This window comes from Myotis davidii, unplaced genomic scaffold (assembly GCF_000327345.1).
Source record: "Myotis davidii unplaced genomic scaffold, ASM32734v1 scaffold1069, whole genome shotgun sequence".
NCBI classification, from domain to species: domain Eukaryota; kingdom Metazoa; phylum Chordata; class Mammalia; order Chiroptera; family Vespertilionidae; genus Myotis; species Myotis davidii.
This window is the reverse complement of record NW_006300018.1, coordinates 2,312,929-2,334,077: the sequence shown is the minus strand read 5'-3', so window position 1 is coordinate 2,334,077 and position 21,149 is coordinate 2,312,929. Positions and strand designations below refer to the sequence as shown.

The 21,149-nt window shown below is 39.2% G+C and overlaps 1 protein-coding gene across 5 annotated transcripts in view; it reads right to left on the bottom strand.

The window, feature by feature from the left end:
- NEMF (nuclear export mediator factor) overlaps nt 1-21,149 on the bottom strand; it is a 74,825-nt gene that overhangs the window by 11,914 nt on the left and 41,762 nt on the right. For all 5 annotated transcript variants that reach the window (XM_006776087.2, XM_006776088.2, XM_006776089.2 and 2 more), the window contains 10 exons: nt 19,994-20,097; nt 18,564-18,626; nt 14,657-14,769; nt 12,815-12,872; nt 12,292-12,350; nt 11,901-12,021; nt 8,842-9,121; nt 8,080-8,122; nt 7,904-7,953; nt 2,485-2,638 (listed from right to left, as the gene is read on the bottom strand). In XM_006776087.2, the coding sequence (XP_006776150.1) occupies nt 2,485-2,638; nt 7,904-7,953; nt 8,080-8,122; nt 8,842-9,121; nt 11,901-12,021; nt 12,292-12,350; nt 12,815-12,872; nt 14,657-14,769; nt 18,564-18,626; nt 19,994-20,097 (1,045 nt within the window). The remainder of the gene's footprint in view (nt 1-2,484; nt 2,639-7,903; nt 7,954-8,079; nt 8,123-8,841; nt 9,122-11,900; nt 12,022-12,291; nt 12,351-12,814; nt 12,873-14,656; nt 14,770-18,563; nt 18,627-19,993; nt 20,098-21,149) is intronic.

Here is a 21,149-nt window from a genome sequence, read left to right as displayed (position 1 = left end):
AGTCCCCCAAGCCGCTCCACTCTCCACCGGCTCTCCTGCTCTGCTCTCCGCCTGGCGCCTGTATATGCAAATTAACCCGCCATCTTTGTCGGGTTAATTTGTATACTCACTCCTGATTGGCTGGTGAGCATAGCAGAGGACGGTCAATTTCCATGTTTCTCTTTTATTATATAGGATTATATAGGATAACTCTTCATAAAGGACACCTACCAACAACCCCTAAGACAACATGGTAACAACCTTAGCTACAGTCCCCTTAAATGGAATTAACAAAGATGCACACTATTATTACCTCTATGCAACACTGTAAACTGATGTTTGAGCCAGTGCAAAAAATATAAGCATAACAGATATTAGGATTAGAAGGAAGAAAAGCCTTCATTTGCAAGCAGTGTGACTGTATACAGATGAAATATTTTAAAAATTCAGTAAGACTACCTATTGTTAGAATATGAAAACTGTCTTCCCACATACCAGCAACCAATAACTAGGAAGTGAAAGTTCAAAAAATATGCCACTTTATTATAAAAAGTAATAAAAATTTTAAGTAGGAATAGATAAGACAGGTAAGACTCTAGAGCAGCCGTGGGCAAACTACAGCCTGCGGGCTGGATCCGGCCCATTTGAAATGAATAAAACTAAAGAAAAAAAAGACCGTACCCTTTTATGTAATGATGTTTACTTTGAATTTATATTAGTTCACACAAACACCCCATCCATGCTTTTGTTCTGGCCCTCTGGTCCAGTTTAAGAACCCATTGTGGCCCTCGAGTCAAAAAGTTTGCCCACCCCTGCTCTAGAGGAAAATGGAAGAATACAAAGTCTTACATAATTATAGTCCACATTCATGGACACAAAGACTCACTGTGGTAAAGATGCTAGCTCTCCACAAAAATGATCTAAAAATGTAATGTGTTTTAGTAAAGATTTCGTCAGGATTTGCCTTAGAAGTTAAAGTATCTGCAGAATATCTCACTGTATAAACACCAGATTGTTTGTTATTTTATATTGTTGGGTATTTAAAATTATCTTCAGTTTTCTTGTTATTATAAATATCTTGATGAATATCCTTAGTATATACATATGATTTTTTAAAATATAAATTCCTAAAAGTAGAATTGCTGAGTCAAAGAGTAAGTACATTGTTAGGACTCCTGATGGGAATTCCCATGCTGTGCACTCAAACATTTATTGAATGAGATTGAACACACATTATCTATTAATTTGATGGGTGAAAAAAAACACACCTTGTTTACATAAGCATTTCTTTTTATCAGATTTGCCATTTGTCTTGCAATGGATTCTTTTCTCCACCTAGAATTTACTTTGGTATCTTTTTTAAACATGACTAGCCACTTCACTTATTTGAGGCCCACTGGCAAAACAACAGGAAATTCTGATACTATTGATGTAGGAAAGTTCATTAAACATGATCGTTATTAAGACTTCAAAAGAGTTTTTTAAAAAGGATACACTGATATAGTAACTGACAATCTCTTCTTTACATGCTACACCATTAAAAATTTTTTTTATTGTTTTCAGAAAGGAAGGGGAGGGAGAGAGAGAAACATGATGAGAGAGATGATGAGAGAGAATCATTGACCAGCTGCCTTCTGCACGCATCCCACTGGGGATTGAGCCCACAACCTGGGTATGTGACCTGACTGGGAATCGAACCAGCAACCTCTTGGTTCATGGGTCAATGCTCAACCACCAAGTCACACTGACCGGGTTAGAATTATTATTTTTTTGCCTACAGCATCTATTTCACTTAAATTTTAAAAATTTAAGGGGAACCTCACAACTTCATTTGTGAGCCATATAGTATTAACTTTAACAATTCACCCCAGCTCTTCCCATAAGTGGCTTGTGGTGACATCTGAAAATGATTCATTATTCATTTGATCCAGCAAACCCCACAAAATCATGCAAATCAAGAGATTCAAATCTTCATGTTCACTTTAAGAACATTCATGGGACTGCCCAGGCCATCAAGGGTATGCATTTCGAAAAGTCACCAAGTATCTGAACGATGTCACTTTACAGAAGCAATGTGTGCCATTTCGTTGTTACAGTGGTGCAGTTGGCAGGTGTGCCAGGCCAAACTTGGGGCTGGACACAGGGTGAGTGGCCCAAATAGAGTGCTGAATTTCTGCTGCACAAGCTTAAAAATGCAGAGAGTGATGCTGAACTTTAGATGTCCATTCTCTGGTCATTGAGCACATCCAGGTGAACAAAGCTCCCAGTATGTGGCATGGAACTTACAGAGCTCATGGGCAGATGAACCCATACACGAGCTCTCCCTGCCACATTGAGATGATCCTTACTGCAAAGGAACAGACTGTTCCTAAATCAGGAGAGGAGCACAGAAGAAATGATACCCCAAAAGAAACTAAAGAAACAAAAACTTATCACCCAGGAGTAAATTCAGCATTAAATGAAATAAAAGTAAAAAAAACCCAATTCACCCCAAAGGTTTATTACCTTTTGTCCTCGCTTCACTGGCTGCACAGCTGGGGCATTTTTGCCTGTGTTCTGATGTGTTTCAAGGTGTAGAGCATTTTCTTTTTCTTTGTCTTTTCCCTCTATCACTTCTAAATCCCCTGAGTCACTTGGAAGCTTTTTCTTCTTCAGTTCCCTAAATGTAAATGAAACAAAAACATCTAATTCTTAGAATTTCAAATTCTTAGTCCCTAAAAAAATTACATGGGGAAGGAACATGTACAACGTATAACAGATCAAGGCTTCTGCTTTACCTGATAATCACCAGTTACCATATACAAAGAAGCACTAATCATCACAAAGGAAAAAAGCTTAAAATTTTTCTCTCGTGTGTTTTTCACCCTCGACTTACCCTTACTTAGTAGCTACATTCAGTTCCTTAACACCTTGACAGCCAGGCAACAGGATTTGTAGTCTTTGTAATTAACATGGCCTTGGCAGATCTTAGCTATTTATTTTTATTTTAAAAATATATTTTTATTGATTTCAGAGAGAAAGGGAGAGGGAAAGATAGAAACATCAATGATGAGAGATAATCATTGATTGGCTGCCTTGTGCAATGCCCCACACTGGGAATTAAGCCTGCAACCTGGGCATGTGCCCTGACTTGGTATTGAGTAGTGACCTCCTGGTTCATAGGTCGGTGCTCAATCACTGAGCCACAATGCTCAGGCAGATCTTAGCTATTTAATAAAATATCTGTCAAGTGGTTGGCTGAATAAATGGATAAAAAATAAGCAGATGAAGGATGAAAGGGAAATTCTATTGCTGTGATATTTTTCATGTTCAAACTCTTCTATTCCCAATGTCACTGTCGTAGGCCAGGTGTTCAGCACTTCCCACCGTTTTCCTCCAGGGATTTCCCCCAAAATCTTTTCTACATGAACTTCTAGATTAATCTTCCTTAACTGTTTACCTAGGTCACAATCTCATTCAAAATCTTCCAAAAGTCCTCTTCACATTACTTTCAAGATAAAATCCAAAATCCTTAGCTTGTCATTTTAAGTTCCCAATATAAGTTCCATTTTGCCAATCTTATCTACCAGGTCACAAACATGAACATTCTGCTCCTTTCACCTCAGTCTATTCATCATTTCCTCAAAGCACTATGCATATTGCTTCCAAATTCCCACTACCTTAAGTTCGTGTAAATTCTCCTTGATTGATGTCTCTGTATCTTCACTTACCTAAGTGCTAATCTATTTTCAAGAATACTTCTGATGCATTGTGGCTCAGTGACTGAGCACCGACCTATGAACCAGGAAGTCACTACTCAATTCCAAGTCAGGGCACATGCCCAGGTTGTGGGCTCAATTCCCAGTGTGGGGTGTGCAGGAGGCAGCCAATCAATGATTCTCTCTCATCATTGATGTTTCTGTCTTTCCCTCTCCCTTTCTCTCTGAAATCAATAAAAATATGTTTTTAAAATAAAATAAATAGCTAAGATCTGCCAAGGCCATGTTAATTACAAAACACCTGAACTCACAGCAATTTCTTACTTCTCAACTACTGTATCAATTTCAGATAACACTATACTTGACCCCTGAACAACACAGGTTTGCACTAAATACGCCCAGTAGAAGTGGACCCAGGCAGTTCAAGCCTGTATTATTGAAGAGTCAACTATATTTCAATCCGTGGTGAGGAATCCACAGGTGCCGAGGCCAGATTGTAATTATGGTTTATATTTTGTGACCTTCAGAGATATGCACGAGCTACTGCTTTCATCCATTGGGCTACTCCTATTACGAGACTTAACAAAAGTCATCACTGAGAACAAAGATTCACAAGCGTATGTGAATGAAAACATGGAGAGTAACGCTGTTGCAAAGTTTTTTAAACAGAAAAAATTTTCTGGAATGGCATTCCAAGTCCTCAATAGTTCGTTTTTGACACTTCTCTCTGGTACTCCTGTCTCTAATCGGTGTTTTTTTAAAATAAATCTTCATTGTTCAGATTATTACAGTTGTTCCCCTTTTTCCCCCCATAGCTCCCACCCCACCCTCTGCCCGTACCCCTCCACTATCCTCATCCATAGGTGTACACTTTTTGTTGCTGGGTCAAAGGTCATACACATGGAAAATGTAGCTATTTCCATCCATGATGTGTCCCTGTGCTCGGAAAGGTCTCTCAAGACTTGTTCACGCTCTACTCAGAAAGGGTACGAAGACATGTGATGGCTTTTTAAAATAATGTGTCCTCTTATGTTTAAAATGAGGATTTCACTACCAAAAGTGGGGAGAAAGCAACACTACAGCTGCTCTCGCCCCTCTCGCCCTTCGGGTGATAGTTGTGCTTGGCGCTGTGCGCTGGTTCGCGGGCTGTCGACAAAGCCGTCTGGGCAGCTAGCTCGGTTCCGCCGGCTTCCCAGGGGCCGTCTCAGCCTCGCCGGGGCCGTCTCAGCCTCACAGGGACTGTCTTAGCCTCACAGGGGGCACCGCAGCCTCGCAGGGGGCGCTGCATCCCATGCTGGGGGTGAAGGTGCGAGTCAGAAGCTCCTATCGCTGTCTCTCCTGCTGGAATTTTCTGAGAGCCGTCTGCAGGTCCTGGACATCATACTTTAACTGGTCAACACGAAGTTTGGCATTCTGTCTTTTGTTAGGAGGCTCCTTGCTGGACAAAATCTCCAGGCTTTCTAGCTGGCTGAATATCTGGTATGCTTGGTTGGGTTTCGTTTTCTACTAAGTGCACAGACTGCTTGTCTGCCGTCTCCCAGTGTCCCATGTGAGACTGGATCTGGTGGACCTGCTTGTGTGTTTGCTGGTACAGCGGTTCCATGTTGCCGGCCTAGCCGGGTCCAGGTCCGGCTTCCTCTGAACCTGAATCTGCTTCTTGAGTGTGTCCCTTATGGGTGCGAGGAGTTGAAATCTGCAGTTTGTTGGGTTAGGCTGCAAAAGCACAGGTGGTTCCTTTTGTGCCACTGGCACAGCTTGGGCGGGGATGTAAATTGAGTAGGGCGGGGTCTCAAGGAATCACCAGGGCGGAGCAAGCAGCAATGGCATCTCCACGACTCCTCGCTTCTCCGTGACTCCGCGTCCCTGAGTGCCAACGAGCAGCTCCGTGAGAGAGCCACCTTTGCTTTTCGACCCACTGCAAGGCTGTCCCGCCTCTCCCCGTAAGGGTCTGGGACCTCAGAATCTCGCCCCAAACAAGCTCAGTGGATTCGAGAGTTTGTAACCCCTTCCGATTGAAAAAAACTGCGCATCCAGGTGCAGCCTGCCTGGCACGCGACTCTGTACCTCTGTTCTTGGCGCCTCTGCATATCCTACTCAGTCTCAATGCTCTTCTTTCTTTCCTTCCAGTTGTAGAACTTCCACTGGGCCAGCTTTCCCATGGTTCTGAATGATAGCTGTTTGTCTTATAGTTGGTAGTTTCAATGTTGTTGTGGGAGGCAGCACGCACAGGTCTGTACCTTACGCCGCCATCTTGGTTCTCTTCTCAGTATGAGGATTTTTGACCCACATTGTTCAAGGGTCAAATGTATTTACAGATTTATGACTATTTCCTGAATCCAGGACTCAAAAGTTTTTGTTCGTTTGTTTTGTTTCTAGATTCACTTATTATTCATATGTTTTAGTATGTCAACAATAACAATCACTGTTCATAATGAAGTAAAAAGGGGCTCCTGGAATGTGGGCTAGAGAGGTTGCTAGAGATAAAGGAGGTTGTGGGAAGGAGGTAGACTAGCGAGAAGCACTTGAAAAGGGTGAAGAATCCAAGTGCAGTGACAGCTGCTATGAGTATGGAAGTCAAGAGGCTCAATATAAACAATGGCAATAACTTTGAAGGGTGACTAACATCCTGGGCAGAGAAGTAACAACGTCAGTCAGGATTTTCCACCTTTACCTCCAAAATGAACTCTTTAAAACTCAGTGTCTCCATTCTTTTCCTAAATTGAGATGTGCCTTTCTCTCTGAGCTAAAAGAGTTGTTAAGTCTTTGGGAAGAGTTGCTTAATAAATGACCATCACTGAAATATTGGCAATTTAAGTAAGGATTAGCGGTGGGGCAGAAAATACTTGGCATAATTTGAGCACCTGGTGGGTACTGTAGAAGGAGTTGCTGTTGAATGGGGTAACTTCTTTTAATCTGTTTCAGGTTTAAAAGAAGCGAGGTAATAGAGACAGGGTTGGCTGTACCTCATTAATACAGTATCCACTTAGACATGTGGCTATCAAGCACCTGAAACATGGCCACGGCGATGAGGAACTGAATTTCAAATTTTATATTATTCTTTAAAAAAATGTATATATATATATAATTTATATTTATAATTGATTTTTTACAGAGAGGAAGGGAGAGGGAGAGTTAGAAACAATGATGAGAGAGAAACATCGATCAGCTGCCTTCTGCACACCCTCCACCAGAGATGTGCCCGCAACCAAGGTACATGCCCTTGACCGTAATCAAACCTGGGACCCTTCAGTCCGCAGGCCAACGCTCTATCCATTGAGCCAAACTGGCCAGGGCAAAATAAATCTTTATTGTTGAAAGGATTACATTGCCCTCTCCCCCCTGCAAGCCTTTACCACCCACTGTCTGTGTCCTTGGGTTTTGCTCAAAAGCTTCTTGATGGCATTAATTTTGTATTTTACCTCTTTGTATACTAGTTTTAGTCTTTTTCACTTACAGTGGTTGTCTCAGTTGTCCTATTCCTTCTGCCTCTACCTTTCTATTTGCCTCTAGAGACCTGTTATATTTAAAAACGGACAACAGTGTGGTGGGAGGAGAGTGGGGGGAGGTGGAGGAGGATATAGAGGGGATAAATGGCGTTGGGAAAATATAAAATAAATTCTTATCTGCATCCTTAAAAAAGAGTGTTTTCCCTTATGTAAAACTCTCCTAATTAATTTCAAGTGTTCCTACTTATTCTTGTCAATATTATCCTAAAATTAGGTTGTCAATTTAATACATTGCAATCACTATTATACATTTTTTTCACTATTATACATATTTATGTAATAAAAGTTTGTCTCATGTCATATAACACACCTGACTGATTAAGATATAAAACAGAAAAACCTCTTAAGAGCTAAATATTAAAAATGAAATAAGATTTTATGCCCTGGCCAGTGTTGGTAATTGGTTAGAGCATCAAGGGTTTGATTCCTGGTCAAGGACGTGTTTCTGGGTTGTAGGTTTGATCCCCAGCCTCTCCCCCACCCCCTCTTCCCTTCCACTCTCTCTAAAAATCAATGGGAAAAATATATCCTTGGGTAAGAATTAACAAAAAACCCCAACAAAATGAAGTAAGATTTATGGCAAATCTTGGCAATTTTAATTGCCAAGGGACCCCTCAGTGCACAAAGGGAGGTCTTTAGAACAGCAAGGTGATCTGTCATAACTAAATTGTCAATAAAAAATAATTACATGCTTTTTAGTTAGGTAATACAAATGTTTACCTTCTTTCCTTGGCTGACAAATGTCTCCGGCTCTGTAATTTACTGTCACTCTATTAAAAAAACAAACAAACAATATCACTACTAATTTCCCAAACAATAAAATTGACAAGTAGAAAATTATTCTATTCATTGAGAAGGACATGTTTGTTCTTCATAAAACTTTCAAAACAGCTTACCATATTAGAAGATTCTTCTTTTGAAGCCAATTTCTGGAGGGATCTAAGAAAAGAGAAATCCACTAGCCTGTAGAAGGCATGTATTTACAAAGTCCCAAAACATTTCCATATCATACCCTTAATTACTGACAATCCTACAAATTTTCAAATTACAAAATCTAATTGCTTACTTATTTCCTCACGCATTTAAATATATTCTTAAATAGCTGACATGTACTGAATACTTACTATGTACCAGACACTGCTAGATGCTTTACATGCATATTATCTTCACCAAAACCCAATGAATTGGATAATAATTTTCACCAAGAAGAAAATTGAAGCTTAGACATAAAGCAACTTGCCCAAGGATATACTCTGAGACTCAATTCTGATCTGACTCCTAAGCCATTCTTAACTACCCCAAAGATAATGCTTTTATAACTATGGTACTGTTAATTTGGTGATCAGTTAAAGACATTAAAGACTCAAACACCTTATTTTTCACATGGCAATGCCTTTCTTATATTATTAGCATTTATAATCATTTACTTATTTCTATTTTTACCTAGTTTAGTCACTTTTGTATTTACTGTATTTTTCCACCCTGGGTCCTGGGAATTTCTTTAGAGAGACCAGACCTCCAAATCAAATTGTGAAAAAGATAATAAAGTCACAGAAAGGGGAAAAGTACTAAGGTCAATTCTCGGTATTATCTTTTTAAGGATTAACTCATCATTCCTAGCTTCCAAATAAAACTTACAATTATAGTTTTAAAATTACCTCTGGGACTGAAGGTGGGACAAGTCAATGGTAGTATCAGGATAATTTAATATCTCTTCCCCTTCATCCTTCATTTCACCAACAGATTCCTGATCTTTTACTACCTCTTCAGATTCTCCTTCATCTTCGGAGCTCTCTTCCTGCATTAGTTCTTCATTTAGCTCATCTCCACCACTATGAATATTAATACCCTCCTGGTCAACCTGAGACATGAATTCCACTTCCACAGGAGTTTCCTGTAATTCCTCTTTATCTTCTTCACTGCTACTGTCTCCTCCATCTGTAGAATTACCATGAGAAAAGTCAAGAGTGCTATCACCACAAAAAGCTAGATGATTTCCTTGACAACTTTAAAAAATATTCTACTGATTCCGTTTCTCCAAAAGATTACCAGAAAATGCCTGTTCATCCCCACAGCGTTCTCTGATTTACACAAAAGGATACTCTGTATCATGAATTGGTTGGAACAAATGATCTCCAAGATGCTTTACCATAATAAACTTCTTGGACATTACAACCATCTATATATATAAAAGCCTAAGTGACCAAACAACTGAATGACTGGTCGCTGTGACGTGCACTGACCATCAGAGGACAGATACTCAATGCACAGGACCAGGCTCCTTCCTGTCTGGATTGGGTCTGCGGGGATCAGGCCAAAACCGGCTATCTGACACCCCAAAGGGGTCCCAGATTGCCAGAAGGTGCAGGCCAGGCCAAGGGACCCCATCAATGCATAAATCCGTGCACCAGGCCTCTAGTTTCTAAAATAAAAACTATAAATTGTCTTTGTTAGGTATTTCCAAAAAGGAGGAGAGCAGTTCTATAAATTCTGTTGCTTTTATTATAATTTGCACATGAGAACTGAAATTAGATAATCCTATATAATAAAGTGGTAATATGCAAATTGACCATCACACTCTTGCACAAGATGGCTGTGGGAAACTGTTTATTGCCTTCACTATCTGATAAGCATAGACAGAAACCCCCCGAAGGCTGAGTGCCTTTGAAGCCCTAGCAAAGCTCGGAGCTAGGCGCCAACTCTGTCCAGACAGTGGTAGCTGAAACTACTCCCCCATTTATTATTATGTAAATCCTTGCCCCACAGCCAATAAGGAGGGAATAGGCTAATTGACTGTCCTGCCCTCAAAGATGGTGGTGCCCACAGCCAATAAGGAGGGAATATGCTAATTGACTGCCCCACCCTCAGAGATGGAGGTGCCCACAGCCACAAGATGGCTGGCAGGGGAGGGGAGTTGTGGGTGACCAGGCCAGCAGGGGAGGGGAGTTAGGGGCGACCAGGCTGGGAGGGGAGGGTAGTTGGGGGCAACTGGGCCAGCAGGGGAGCAGTTAGGTATCAATCAGGCTGGCAGGAGAGCGGTTGGGAGTCAGCAGTCCCAGATTGTGAGAGGGATGTCCGACTGCCGGGATGTCCGGGATTGGACCTAAACTGGCACTCAGACATCCCCCAAGGTGTCCCAGATTGGAGAGGGTGCAGGCTGGGCTGAGGGACAACGCCCCGCTCCCCCCCCCGCATGAATTCCATGCACCTGGCCTCTAGTGTGGTATATAACTGGCACACAGCATGTGTTCACACTCTGGGCAAAAGGAACACTATCTAGCAATATGGCCTAGTTGCCTCACCTATAAAATGGGATACCACCACCCATATGACAAGGATGGTTTTGAGAATTCAATAAAAAATAATGTAAATAAAGCACTTTATATAGTATCAAGAACAGATTGAAAATTTTAAAAAAAGAGACTTGTTACAACAGTTAATAGTCATAAATAAAACAATGCAGTATTACTCCCAAAAATGAATGACCCTAGGAGAAAGATAACTATAACTTAGATATTTTCTTTAGTTCCTTCAGGTAGATAAGTAAATTTATTCTAGTAACCATAATTGCTCTCCACTTGAAGCAAATATATTATTAAATCAAGCTAAATTATCTTAAAGGAAATTGTACTGGTTATGAACTCATCTTTGTATCACTTCTAAACCCTAAAGAAGCAGTTCTCAACCTGTGGGTCACGACCCATTTGGCGGTCGAACAACCCTTTCACAGAGGTCGCCTAAGACCATCCTGCATATCAGATATTTACATTATGATTCATAACAATAGCAACATTACAGTTACGAAGTAGCAACGAAAATAATTTTATGGTTGAGTCACAACATGAGGAACTGTATTTAAAGGGCCAGAAGGTTGAGAACCACTGCCCTAAAGTAAGTGCTCATTCATATTTATGAATTACCCAATAAATACTGAAGTTTTATTATATAAATATATACTCAAGTGTACTAGTTATGGATCTAATTACTTTATAATTCACTAGGATCACATTGTATGCGGGAAACGTATTTATACGTTCTACCAGTGTAGTAGAGCGCAGGACACGTATTAATACGTTTTTTATAGACTAGCAGTAGAATGCGGGTTAACGTATAAATACGTAAACTAAAGTTATCGTAATTCTACTGAACGTTGCCATTTGCGCAAAAAATTAGCAAAAATGGCCTGCATCACCTGTTAGCGCGCGATAAAAACTACCCGCAAACAATGTGGGATTATAAGCATATTTAAAATTTCCCAAAACAAAATTCAGTAAATGAAACTTTAATTATCCAAAAGGAGCTATGATTTTCTAAGTAAGAATTTAGGAGCAAAACTAGATACAGGCAGTCCTTGGGTTACGTCGGAGATCCATTCCTATGGCGCGATGTAACTCAATTTTCGCCGTAAGTAGGAACCCACCTACACAAGCACCCACGTCATTCACATGGAGCACATACACAGCAGTAATGAAGTGAAACAGTAAAAAAAATTTAAAAGATAACAATTCCTGACCTTTACTTGTGGTAAATAAATAATAAAAAACATAAAGCACATATGTACATATGTTAAAATGACGGAACTTTTTATTTTTTATAAATACTGAAAATGGGAGATGGCGACGTAACCACGAAATGACGTACATCAAGTCCAACGTAACCCGAAGATTGCCTGTAATAGAAAACGTTATTAGGTACTTTATTAAAGTCTGTAAACTACCTAGTTGTTCCATTTCTTCTGATATGAGTTCACTTGTGCAACTCGCCAGTGTCTCCATGTCTTCATCTTGCACTCTGACTTTTCGTTCACCTCGATGTCTCCAAACACAAGACTCATCTACCTATGGAAATAATCCCTTTTCATTGATGGAACTTTAAGTGAGGCTAATGAAAATCAGAAAAAAAAAATAATAAAGAGCCTGGCCAGTGTGGCTCAGTGGCTGGGCACTGACCCATGAACCAGAGGGCATGGTTTGATTTCCGTTCAGGGCACAAACCTGGGTTGCAGGAGGCAGCCAATCAATGATTCTCATCATTGATGTTTCTATCTCTCCCTAAAAATCAGTAAAAACATATTTAAAAAGTATAATAATGAAGAATATGAAAAGTACCTTAAAGAGGAAGCTAAACCCCAGCATTAGATATGACGGAGGAAGGAAATTCTTTTTTCCTACAAAAGATAATGGACATAAATGTTTTACAAATCTGTTTTCTTCATTTTATGCTTGCAAGGTATCTGATACCAATGGTTACACTTGTTTTGTCTTTTCTCTGTCAAGAGGAACATTTCCCATTTACAGAAATTGGCATTATGTAAGGAACAGGAATTAAGATAGAAAAATCTGATTGTTTGCTCTCATCCTTTGGGTTAATCAGACCCTGAATAATCAATTTTTAGAAAAAAAGGTCATGTTATACTTTCTTACCCTTATAACTTTAAACTATGTGAAGTATATATTCATCAATAAAAATATATATGGAGATGACATGACAAATGCTAAATTTGCTACAGCAGAGTAATTTTCCTTATTTCATAACAGACTTCAAATATATGAAATCAAGACAAGAGTCTGTTCTCAGAATATTAGCAAATGGTCCTCAAACTGGTTCCTATAACCCACTGACAATCATTACCTCTTATCATGAAGCTTCCTGTTGTCAAATATTCTCCAGTTGGTGCTGTTTTAGACACCTGAGGAACATGTAATACATTATACTCTTGTCTTTAGAAATACTTAAAAAAAATATTTTCAATGAAGAAAGTCATATTTAAGTAAGTAGTGCTATGTCCTGAGAAGTTTATAAATTTAGCAAAAATGATAAATGCTGATGGGATATGTCTCTTTAATGATAAATATACCCTTTGCTGTAACAGTGAAAAAAAAAAAAAAAGAACATGCTAGAACATACTACATCGGTAATTTTCAAATGTCTTGGAATAGAGCCAGAACTGGTCCACACCGTTTCTCTAGTGTGAGATATAATAAAGAAGTAGTAGTTTAGTAAGTTTACCATACAACTACACTTACTAAAATAAAACTATATTTATTAAATAAAATCCTTTTCTGAGATACTCTTTTTGGTAATAAAATAATCTTTTTACTTTAGGAAATAAAAATGATAGCAGGTTTTAAAACATATTCATTCTAATTTGACAAAATAGGAAGTGAGCAAAATAATTCCACAACTAATAAATATATCATACATCTGTGAAATCCCCAAATCTGAGAGTATATTTATTAGTCATAGTTATGCAAAGGATTAAAAAACCTATTCATAAAAGAATTAAAGTCACTTTCATAACAAGACTGAGGCAGAAAAACCTAATCTCAGAAGTGGTACTTCCTAAAAATCCAGTATCACAGCATAGCAGAAAATAATATAACTGATATAAAAATGAAACAAAAATATAAGAAAGGATAATGATATTGAATTCTTTTTACTACATGCTTTTTCCTATCTATCATCTATCTCTCTATCTATCTATCTATCTATCTATCATCTATCTATCTATCTATATAAAAGGTTAATATGCAAATTGTCCCCTTGGGAGTTTGACCGGGAGACCGACTGCTTGCTATGACACGCGCTGACCACCAGGGGGCGGCGTGGAACAAATGAAGGCCCCAGCTGGCAGCTGGGGAAGGCAGGCCCTGGCTGGCAGCCAGAAAAGGAAGGCCCCGGTTGGCAGCCAGTAGGAAAGCCCTGATCGCCGGCCAGGTCTAGGAACCCTACCCATGCACAAATTTCGTGCACTGGGCCTCTAGTTAATTATAATTCTTGAAACTGTGTATCAATAGCAGTGTAAAGTCAAATGTGGAATGAAGTATCATCACAAAAAACAACATAACCATAAAGAAAGACAATCACTAGCCCTAGCTGGTTTGGCTCAGTAGATAGAGCGTCGGCATGTGGACTGAAGAGTCCCAGGTTCCATCCCCAGTAGGGGGTGTGCAGAAGGCAGCCGGTCAATGATTCTCTCATCATTGATGTTTCTATCTCTCTCTCTCTCCCCCCTATAAATCATAGAAATATATTAAAAAAGAAAAAAGGGACAATCACTAAAATCGAGTGACTACAAAACCATTGGATATACCTACTTTCCTGGAACAGCCAAAAGGAATTCAGAAAATTCTAACAAGTATGAATCGGTGTTTTAGGTCAGTATGTCCGTCATAATTAGAACACTCTCTATCCCATATAATTGCATGGATCACTCTCTCTTCATTTAGGACTCTGCAGCTCAAATCTTACCTTCCCAGATACTCTGTTCAGAATGGCAGTCCCTATCACTCTCTATCCCCTTAAAAAAAATACTTATAGCAATTGCTACCTGGCATTACGTATCTTTCTCCACTACCAAAATGTCAGCTCCATCAAGTAGAAGTGAACTCAGCCTTGTTCACTTCTATACCCCTAAAATTTGGTACATGATAGTTCTTAATAAATTAAGAAAAGAACCATAGCCATTATTACCTGATGATGGTACACCCACCAAGCACTAGTGATAACTCGGGCATCCCAAGCAGCACTGTAGCAAAGTGCCATTGTGCCAGCTTCAGTCAAGGTTCGAGGAGGAATCGGTTCTCCTGTAATAACAATGCTACAATGCGTCAGTACCAAGTACAGACTTTCTACAGAGCAAGATATGAAAATCACAGGTGTGGCAGGTTTAATCTTCTTATATTTTAAATACTAGTACTACATTTTTATTGCAATATTATAAAAAGTTACTATTTTTTATTAAAATGTATTTACAGCAGGCTTTTAAATGGTCTAAGTCAGTGGTCGGCAAACTCATTAGTCAACAGAGCCAAATATCAACAGTACAACGACTGAAATTTCTTTTGAGAGCCAAGTTTTTTAAACTTAAACTATATAGGTAGGTACATTGTTATTAACTTAATTAGGGTACTCCTAAGCTGGCCTTTGCTAAAAATGTTTCATTTTATAGTAATAAAGCCACCAACACAAGATAATTACAATTCTTAAATTGATGACAAAAATACCTGTAGGATTTGCAGCTGGTTGGAAAAATATAGGGAACTTTATACTTCAAGTAGGTACTTTGGTTACCCACATGCGATTTGCGGATGCGACTAGCACTAACCACTGCACAATGAGACTGCTGACTGACTGGCTCACTCAACTCGTGCATGAATCCCGTGCGCCTCCCCAAGCGCTGCGTATCCCATGGCCCGCCTGTGCTGTGCCTCCAGCCGCCCGACCGACCGACATCTCCCTTGTGGGAGAGCACAGTCGTTCTGTGGTATTTTGTGGAAGAGCCACACTCAAGGGGCAAAAGAGCCGGTTTGCCGACCGCTGGTCTAAGTAAATAAAACAAATTAGAGAAGAAATTTCCTCTCTTATGTCAGTAAATCTAGCCTCATTCCAAAAAGGATAATTTAAACAATCTATTTAAAGTTTGAAGACTTCCAGAATTATTACAGATTCACTAAATCATCAAAATAAAGAGCATATTAATCACAAACCCCTAGTTATATTTCAAATATTTTTAAATTGGGATATAACTCACATAACATAAAACTGACCCTTTAAAAATATACAGGTTTGGGCAGAAGTAGGTTTATAGTTGTATGTGAATACAGAGTTTATTTCTGAATTATTATTTATTATTGTACAAGAGGCTCGGGATTACCTCAGCCCGGCCTGCGCCCTCTTGCAGTCCAGGACCCCTTGGGGGATGTCCACCTGCTGGCTTAGGCCTGCTCCCCGGGGGATCGGGCCTAAGCTGGCAGTCAGACATCCCTTTGGCAGCTCAGGAGCCCTCAGGGGATGTCCACCCGCCAGCTTAGGCCTGCTCCCCGTGGGCCTAAGCCACAGTTGGACATCTTAGCGCTGCGGAGGAGGTGGGAGAGGCTCCTGCCACCACCACTGTGCTTGCAGCAACCCGGCTTGTGGCTGAGCAGAGCTCCCCTTGTGGGAGAGCACAGTCGTTCTGTTGTTAGGGTCAATTTGCATATTGGCCTTTTATTACATAGGATTATTTCCCACAGCAACAGCTATAAACTTACTTTTGTCCACTTTGTAAAATTCAATGGGTTTTAGTATGTTCATAAAGCTATGGTACTATTATTACTAATTCCAGAAATCTCCATAATCCCCTAAATCCTGTATCCATTAATATAGTTTTATATTTTCCTTATCAATTTGGATATTTTTAATTTCTTTTTATTGCCTAATGACCTATTTAGTACTTCCATAAACATGGAACAGAAGCAGCAATAACAGCCATGCTTATCTCATTCATGATCTTAGGGGAAAGCTTTCAGTCTGTGAGCATTACGTACAATTGTTAGCTGTGGGTTTTCCACAGCTATTCTTTACCGAGTTGAGGAAATTCCCTTATATTCCTAGTTTGTTGAATGCTTTTATCACAAGTGGGTGTTAGATTACTGCCAAAGGCTTCTTCTGCATCAATTTAAATGATCATGTGATTTTTGTACTTATGCTATTATACTTTACTACATTAATTAATTTTCAATCATAAGACAAACCTTGCATACCTGGGATAAATCCCGCTTTGTCATGGCGTATAATACTTTTTTTTTTTTAATATATTTTATTGATTTTTTACAGAGAGGAAAGGAGAGAGATAGAGATAGAGTTAGAAACATCGATGAGAGAGAAACATCGATCAGCTGCCTCCTGCACATCCCCCACTGGGGAAGTGCACGCAACCCAGGTACATGCCCTTGACCGGGATCGGACCTGGGACCTTTCAGTCCGCAGGCCGACGCTCTATCCACTGAGCCAAACCGGTTTCGGCTGTATAATACTTTTAACATGCTACTAGATTCAGTTTCCTAATATTTTGTTGAGGATTTTTGTGTCTATATTCATAAGTGATATTGATCTGTAGTTTTCTTGTTATGTCTGTCTGGTTTTGTTATTAGGGTAAATGGTCTTGTAGAAGAGTTAGAACAGCGGTTGCCAACTTTTCGGACCTTGAGGACCACCAGTGGTCTGCAGACTACCAGTTGGTGATCGCTGAGTGAGAAAGTGTTCCCATCTCTTCTATTTTTTGGAAGACTTTGTGAAGGACTGAGGTTTAATCTTCTTTAAAAGTTTGGTAGAATTAACCAGTGAAGCCATGTGGGCCTGAGATTTCTTTGAGTAGATTTTTTTAAATTACTAATTCAATTTCTTTACTTATAGGTTTGTTTTGATTTTCTATTTCACCTTAGGCCAGTTTTGGTAGTTTGTGTCTTTCTAAGAATTTGCTCATTTCATCTAGGTTATTTAATTTGCTGCTATACAACTTTTCACAGAATTCCCTCATGATTCTTTTGATTTCTGTGAAGTTGACAGTAATGTCCTCTCTTTTGTTCCTAATTTTAGGAATCTGAACCTTTATTTGCTTGTTTTTCTAGATTTTAATGATTATAATTGTTATTGATTTGAAATTGTTCTTCTTTTTTATTATAGGCATTACCACCATAAATCTCTCTTTAAGCACTGCTTTAGCTACATCTCCAAAGTTTTGATACACGGTTTTCATTTCACTCATCTCAAAGTATTTGCTGACATCCAGGCCCCTAAAGATTTCCTCTTTGATCCATTGATTATTTATGAGTGTGTACTTTAATTTCCATACATGTGTATATTCTCCAAATTCTCTTCTATTAGTGGTTTCTAATTTCACTCCATTATGGTCAGAAAACTTAATTTGTAAGATTTCAATAGTTTTAAAATTTATTGAGGCTTTCAAAAAAATATTTTTATTGATTTCAGAGAGGAAGGGAGAGGGAGAGAGATAGAAACATCAATGGTAAGAGAGAATCATTGATTGGTTGCCTCCTGCATTCCCCCACTGGGGATCAAGTCTGCAATCCAGGCATGTGTCCTTGACTAGAATCAAACCCAGGACCCGTCAGTCCACAGGCCGATGCTCTATCCACTGAGCCAAACCAGCCAGGGCTGAGACTTTTTAATGAATATCACATGGTCTCTCCTGGAGAATGTTCCATGTGTACTTGAGAAGAATACGGATCTATTGTTATTTGGTGGAGTATACTAGAGATGTATTAGATCTAGTTAACTTAGTGCTGTTCACATCTTCAATTTCATTGTTGATCTTATATCTAGTTACTCAATCTATGATTGAAAGTTAAATATTAAAAGTTAAATATAATTGCTGAATTACCTATTTTTCCCTTCAATTCTGTCAGATTTTGCTTCATGTATTCTAGGGCTCTGTTGTTGAGTGTATATGTATTTATAATGGTTATAACTTACTAAAGGATTGACTGTTTTTATCATTATAAAGTGCCAAATCTCTATTGACAATTTTTGTCTTATAGTTATATTAAAACATTTTAACAAAAGGAATTAAAGTTCTGAATAGAAAGAAATATAATACCTGTTGGATTTTTAATGACACAGCTAGTAGCTCCATGAAGATCAGCATGTACATAAATGTCCCCTTAAAAAGAAGAAACGATACTCTAAATTCTGTTTTGTTTTATTACAATTATTTATTTATTTACTGTTTAATGGATTCAAAACCTAAAAGTGATAAGAAGACATATAAATTCCATCTCCTATCCCTGGGCGATTTCTTATAGGCCTCCTTCTAGAAAGCAATGCTAATATGGTAGATTACAAAAATGACAATTCCTCTCCCTCCCTCTACCCACACCTCTTTGCTTTGTGACTGAAGCTTTTCCCATTAAGAGTGGAGTCCACCCCAATAAATTAAATAATAATAATAATAATTTTTTAAAAAAGAGGTGGAGTGCATGTCCCATCCCTTGGATCTGGCCCTTCCTCATGACCTGCCTTGGCCAAAAGAATGTGGCAGATGTGACTAAGTGCCAGTTCCCAGCCTAGGCCTTGAGAGGCCTTGTGTGCTTCCTCTCTTTCCGAAACTTGCTGAGTTACCATGTAAGAAGCCCAGACTAGCCTGCTGAAAGGGTGAGAGACAGATGGAGCAGATGAGTCGTCATTGCAAGTGCAAAGGTCCTGAGGACTATGGTTGTTTGACATGTATGAAGAGCAGTCAGGAGGCCAGAGTGAGGGGAGAGTGGTAAGAAAAGAAGCTGGAGATAAAGACTTCCAGTTTTATTCTCAGTATGTGAGAGCATCAAATGATTTAAAGGAACAAACAGATGAATACAAGAGTAAATGGTCAACCAGAGAAAAGGAAAATGCATGGTTCTTAACAGGTAAAATGAGCAGCTGCTGCTTGCTGTGGACACCTTATCTGGGTTTGAAACTCAATGAGAAAAACTCATATGCTCCATAACAGGCTCAACTCATAATGAACAGAGCTAGAAAAGACAGAGACCAAGCCCTGGGCACCATGTAACCTGACCCTGCTGCTTTCTTCCATGGTTAGGAATCTTCAATGGTCATTAGATTAGTTCTGGTATTGGTTATTGATTTCTCATACCCACGCTGAGGGCTTAGCCACAGTGAGGCGGTGATTATAAGCATACAAAAATGAGAGGACTTACACCGCAGGACTTCAGTCCTTTCTAAATGTTAGAAAAGGTTATAAACGTCAGCACTGAAAAATTAAGCTTTTAAAAATTTAATCTATGATTTTGGAGAATTAATATGCTAATATAGCAAAGAATCAAAAGTCCAACACTGCAGATTAGCTTAGCATTACTACTTTAGAAATATTCACTTACGATGATAACTGTCAAACTATAAACCACCAAGCATCAAACTCTTTCTACTAACTCAATTTGTCAAAGAAGTTTAAAATGAAAATCTATAGCTAATATTGAGATAACTGATCCAATTACTTAAGAAAATATTCTTTAGAATTTTAATCATACCTACCTGCTGTCAAGTATCTTTTCACAATTATTTCATTCTGTTGCTGATCTCGTCCTCCTATAATTAAATAGTTCTCTGAGCTAATGAACCACAAAAATTTCTCAAACCTACCAAATTGAAATAAGAAAAGTTAACATTTCTTTTCCTTTATAGTTGCCTAAATTCACACCCCCCCCTTTTTATTTTTACAAAGCAAAACAAAACAAACAAACAAAAACAACAGGAGGCTATCCTGTGTAGGTTAAGACAAATTTAAGGTTTGATTTTTCTTAAAAAATGAAGCTGAATTTTATTGAAAACTTACAATATAAATTGCCCTAGACATTCTTAAGATAGTCTGAGAAGAAAGCAACTAAATTCTGTATTTGAAAAATATATGTTCTGTCCAGCTGGTATAGCTCAGTGGTTGAGCAACCTATGAATGGGGAGTCACTATTGATTCCTGGTCATGGCACATGGCTCTGGTTTTGGGCTTGATCCCTGTAGGGAGTGTGCAGGAGGCGGCTGATCAATGACCTCTCTCATTACTGATGTTTCTATCTGTCTCTCCCTCTCCCTTCCTCTCTGAAATCAATAAAAGAAATTAAAAACAACAACAACACATATATGGCCCAGCTGGTGTGGTTCAGTGGTTGAGCATTGACCTATGAACCAGGAGGTCACAGTTGGATTCGAGGCCCAGTGCATGAAATTTGTGCATGCGGGGGGTGTCCCTTCAACCCAACCTGCATCCTCTCCAATCTGGATATCCCTCAGGGAGCCCTCTCCAATCTGGGAGTTTCTGTCTTTGCAATCATATGAGCGAATTGTCTGAGACCCCAACCAAATTTGGTTTGTTGCTCACAGAATAATAGAGGCTTTTTTTTTTCTTTGTTTCATTGGTGGAGATTTCCTGAAAGTTTTAGGATATCATCCCTTTAATTTTTCCTAAACACTCTGATTTTACTTATGTCTCTCACCTTTGCTTTCCCTCCATCCCCCACTGCAACAGTAACTTGTTCCAGGCTCACTTGGCTCTAGTGTCTAGGTCAGAGATCTGTCTGCCACCAGAACTACTATTCCCAGCATTCCTGATGCTCCCCATGCTGGGAGTGACCAAGGGAGCCACCTATCCCCAAGGGAGTGACTGAGAGAGCGACTGAGGGAGACATGTCACACA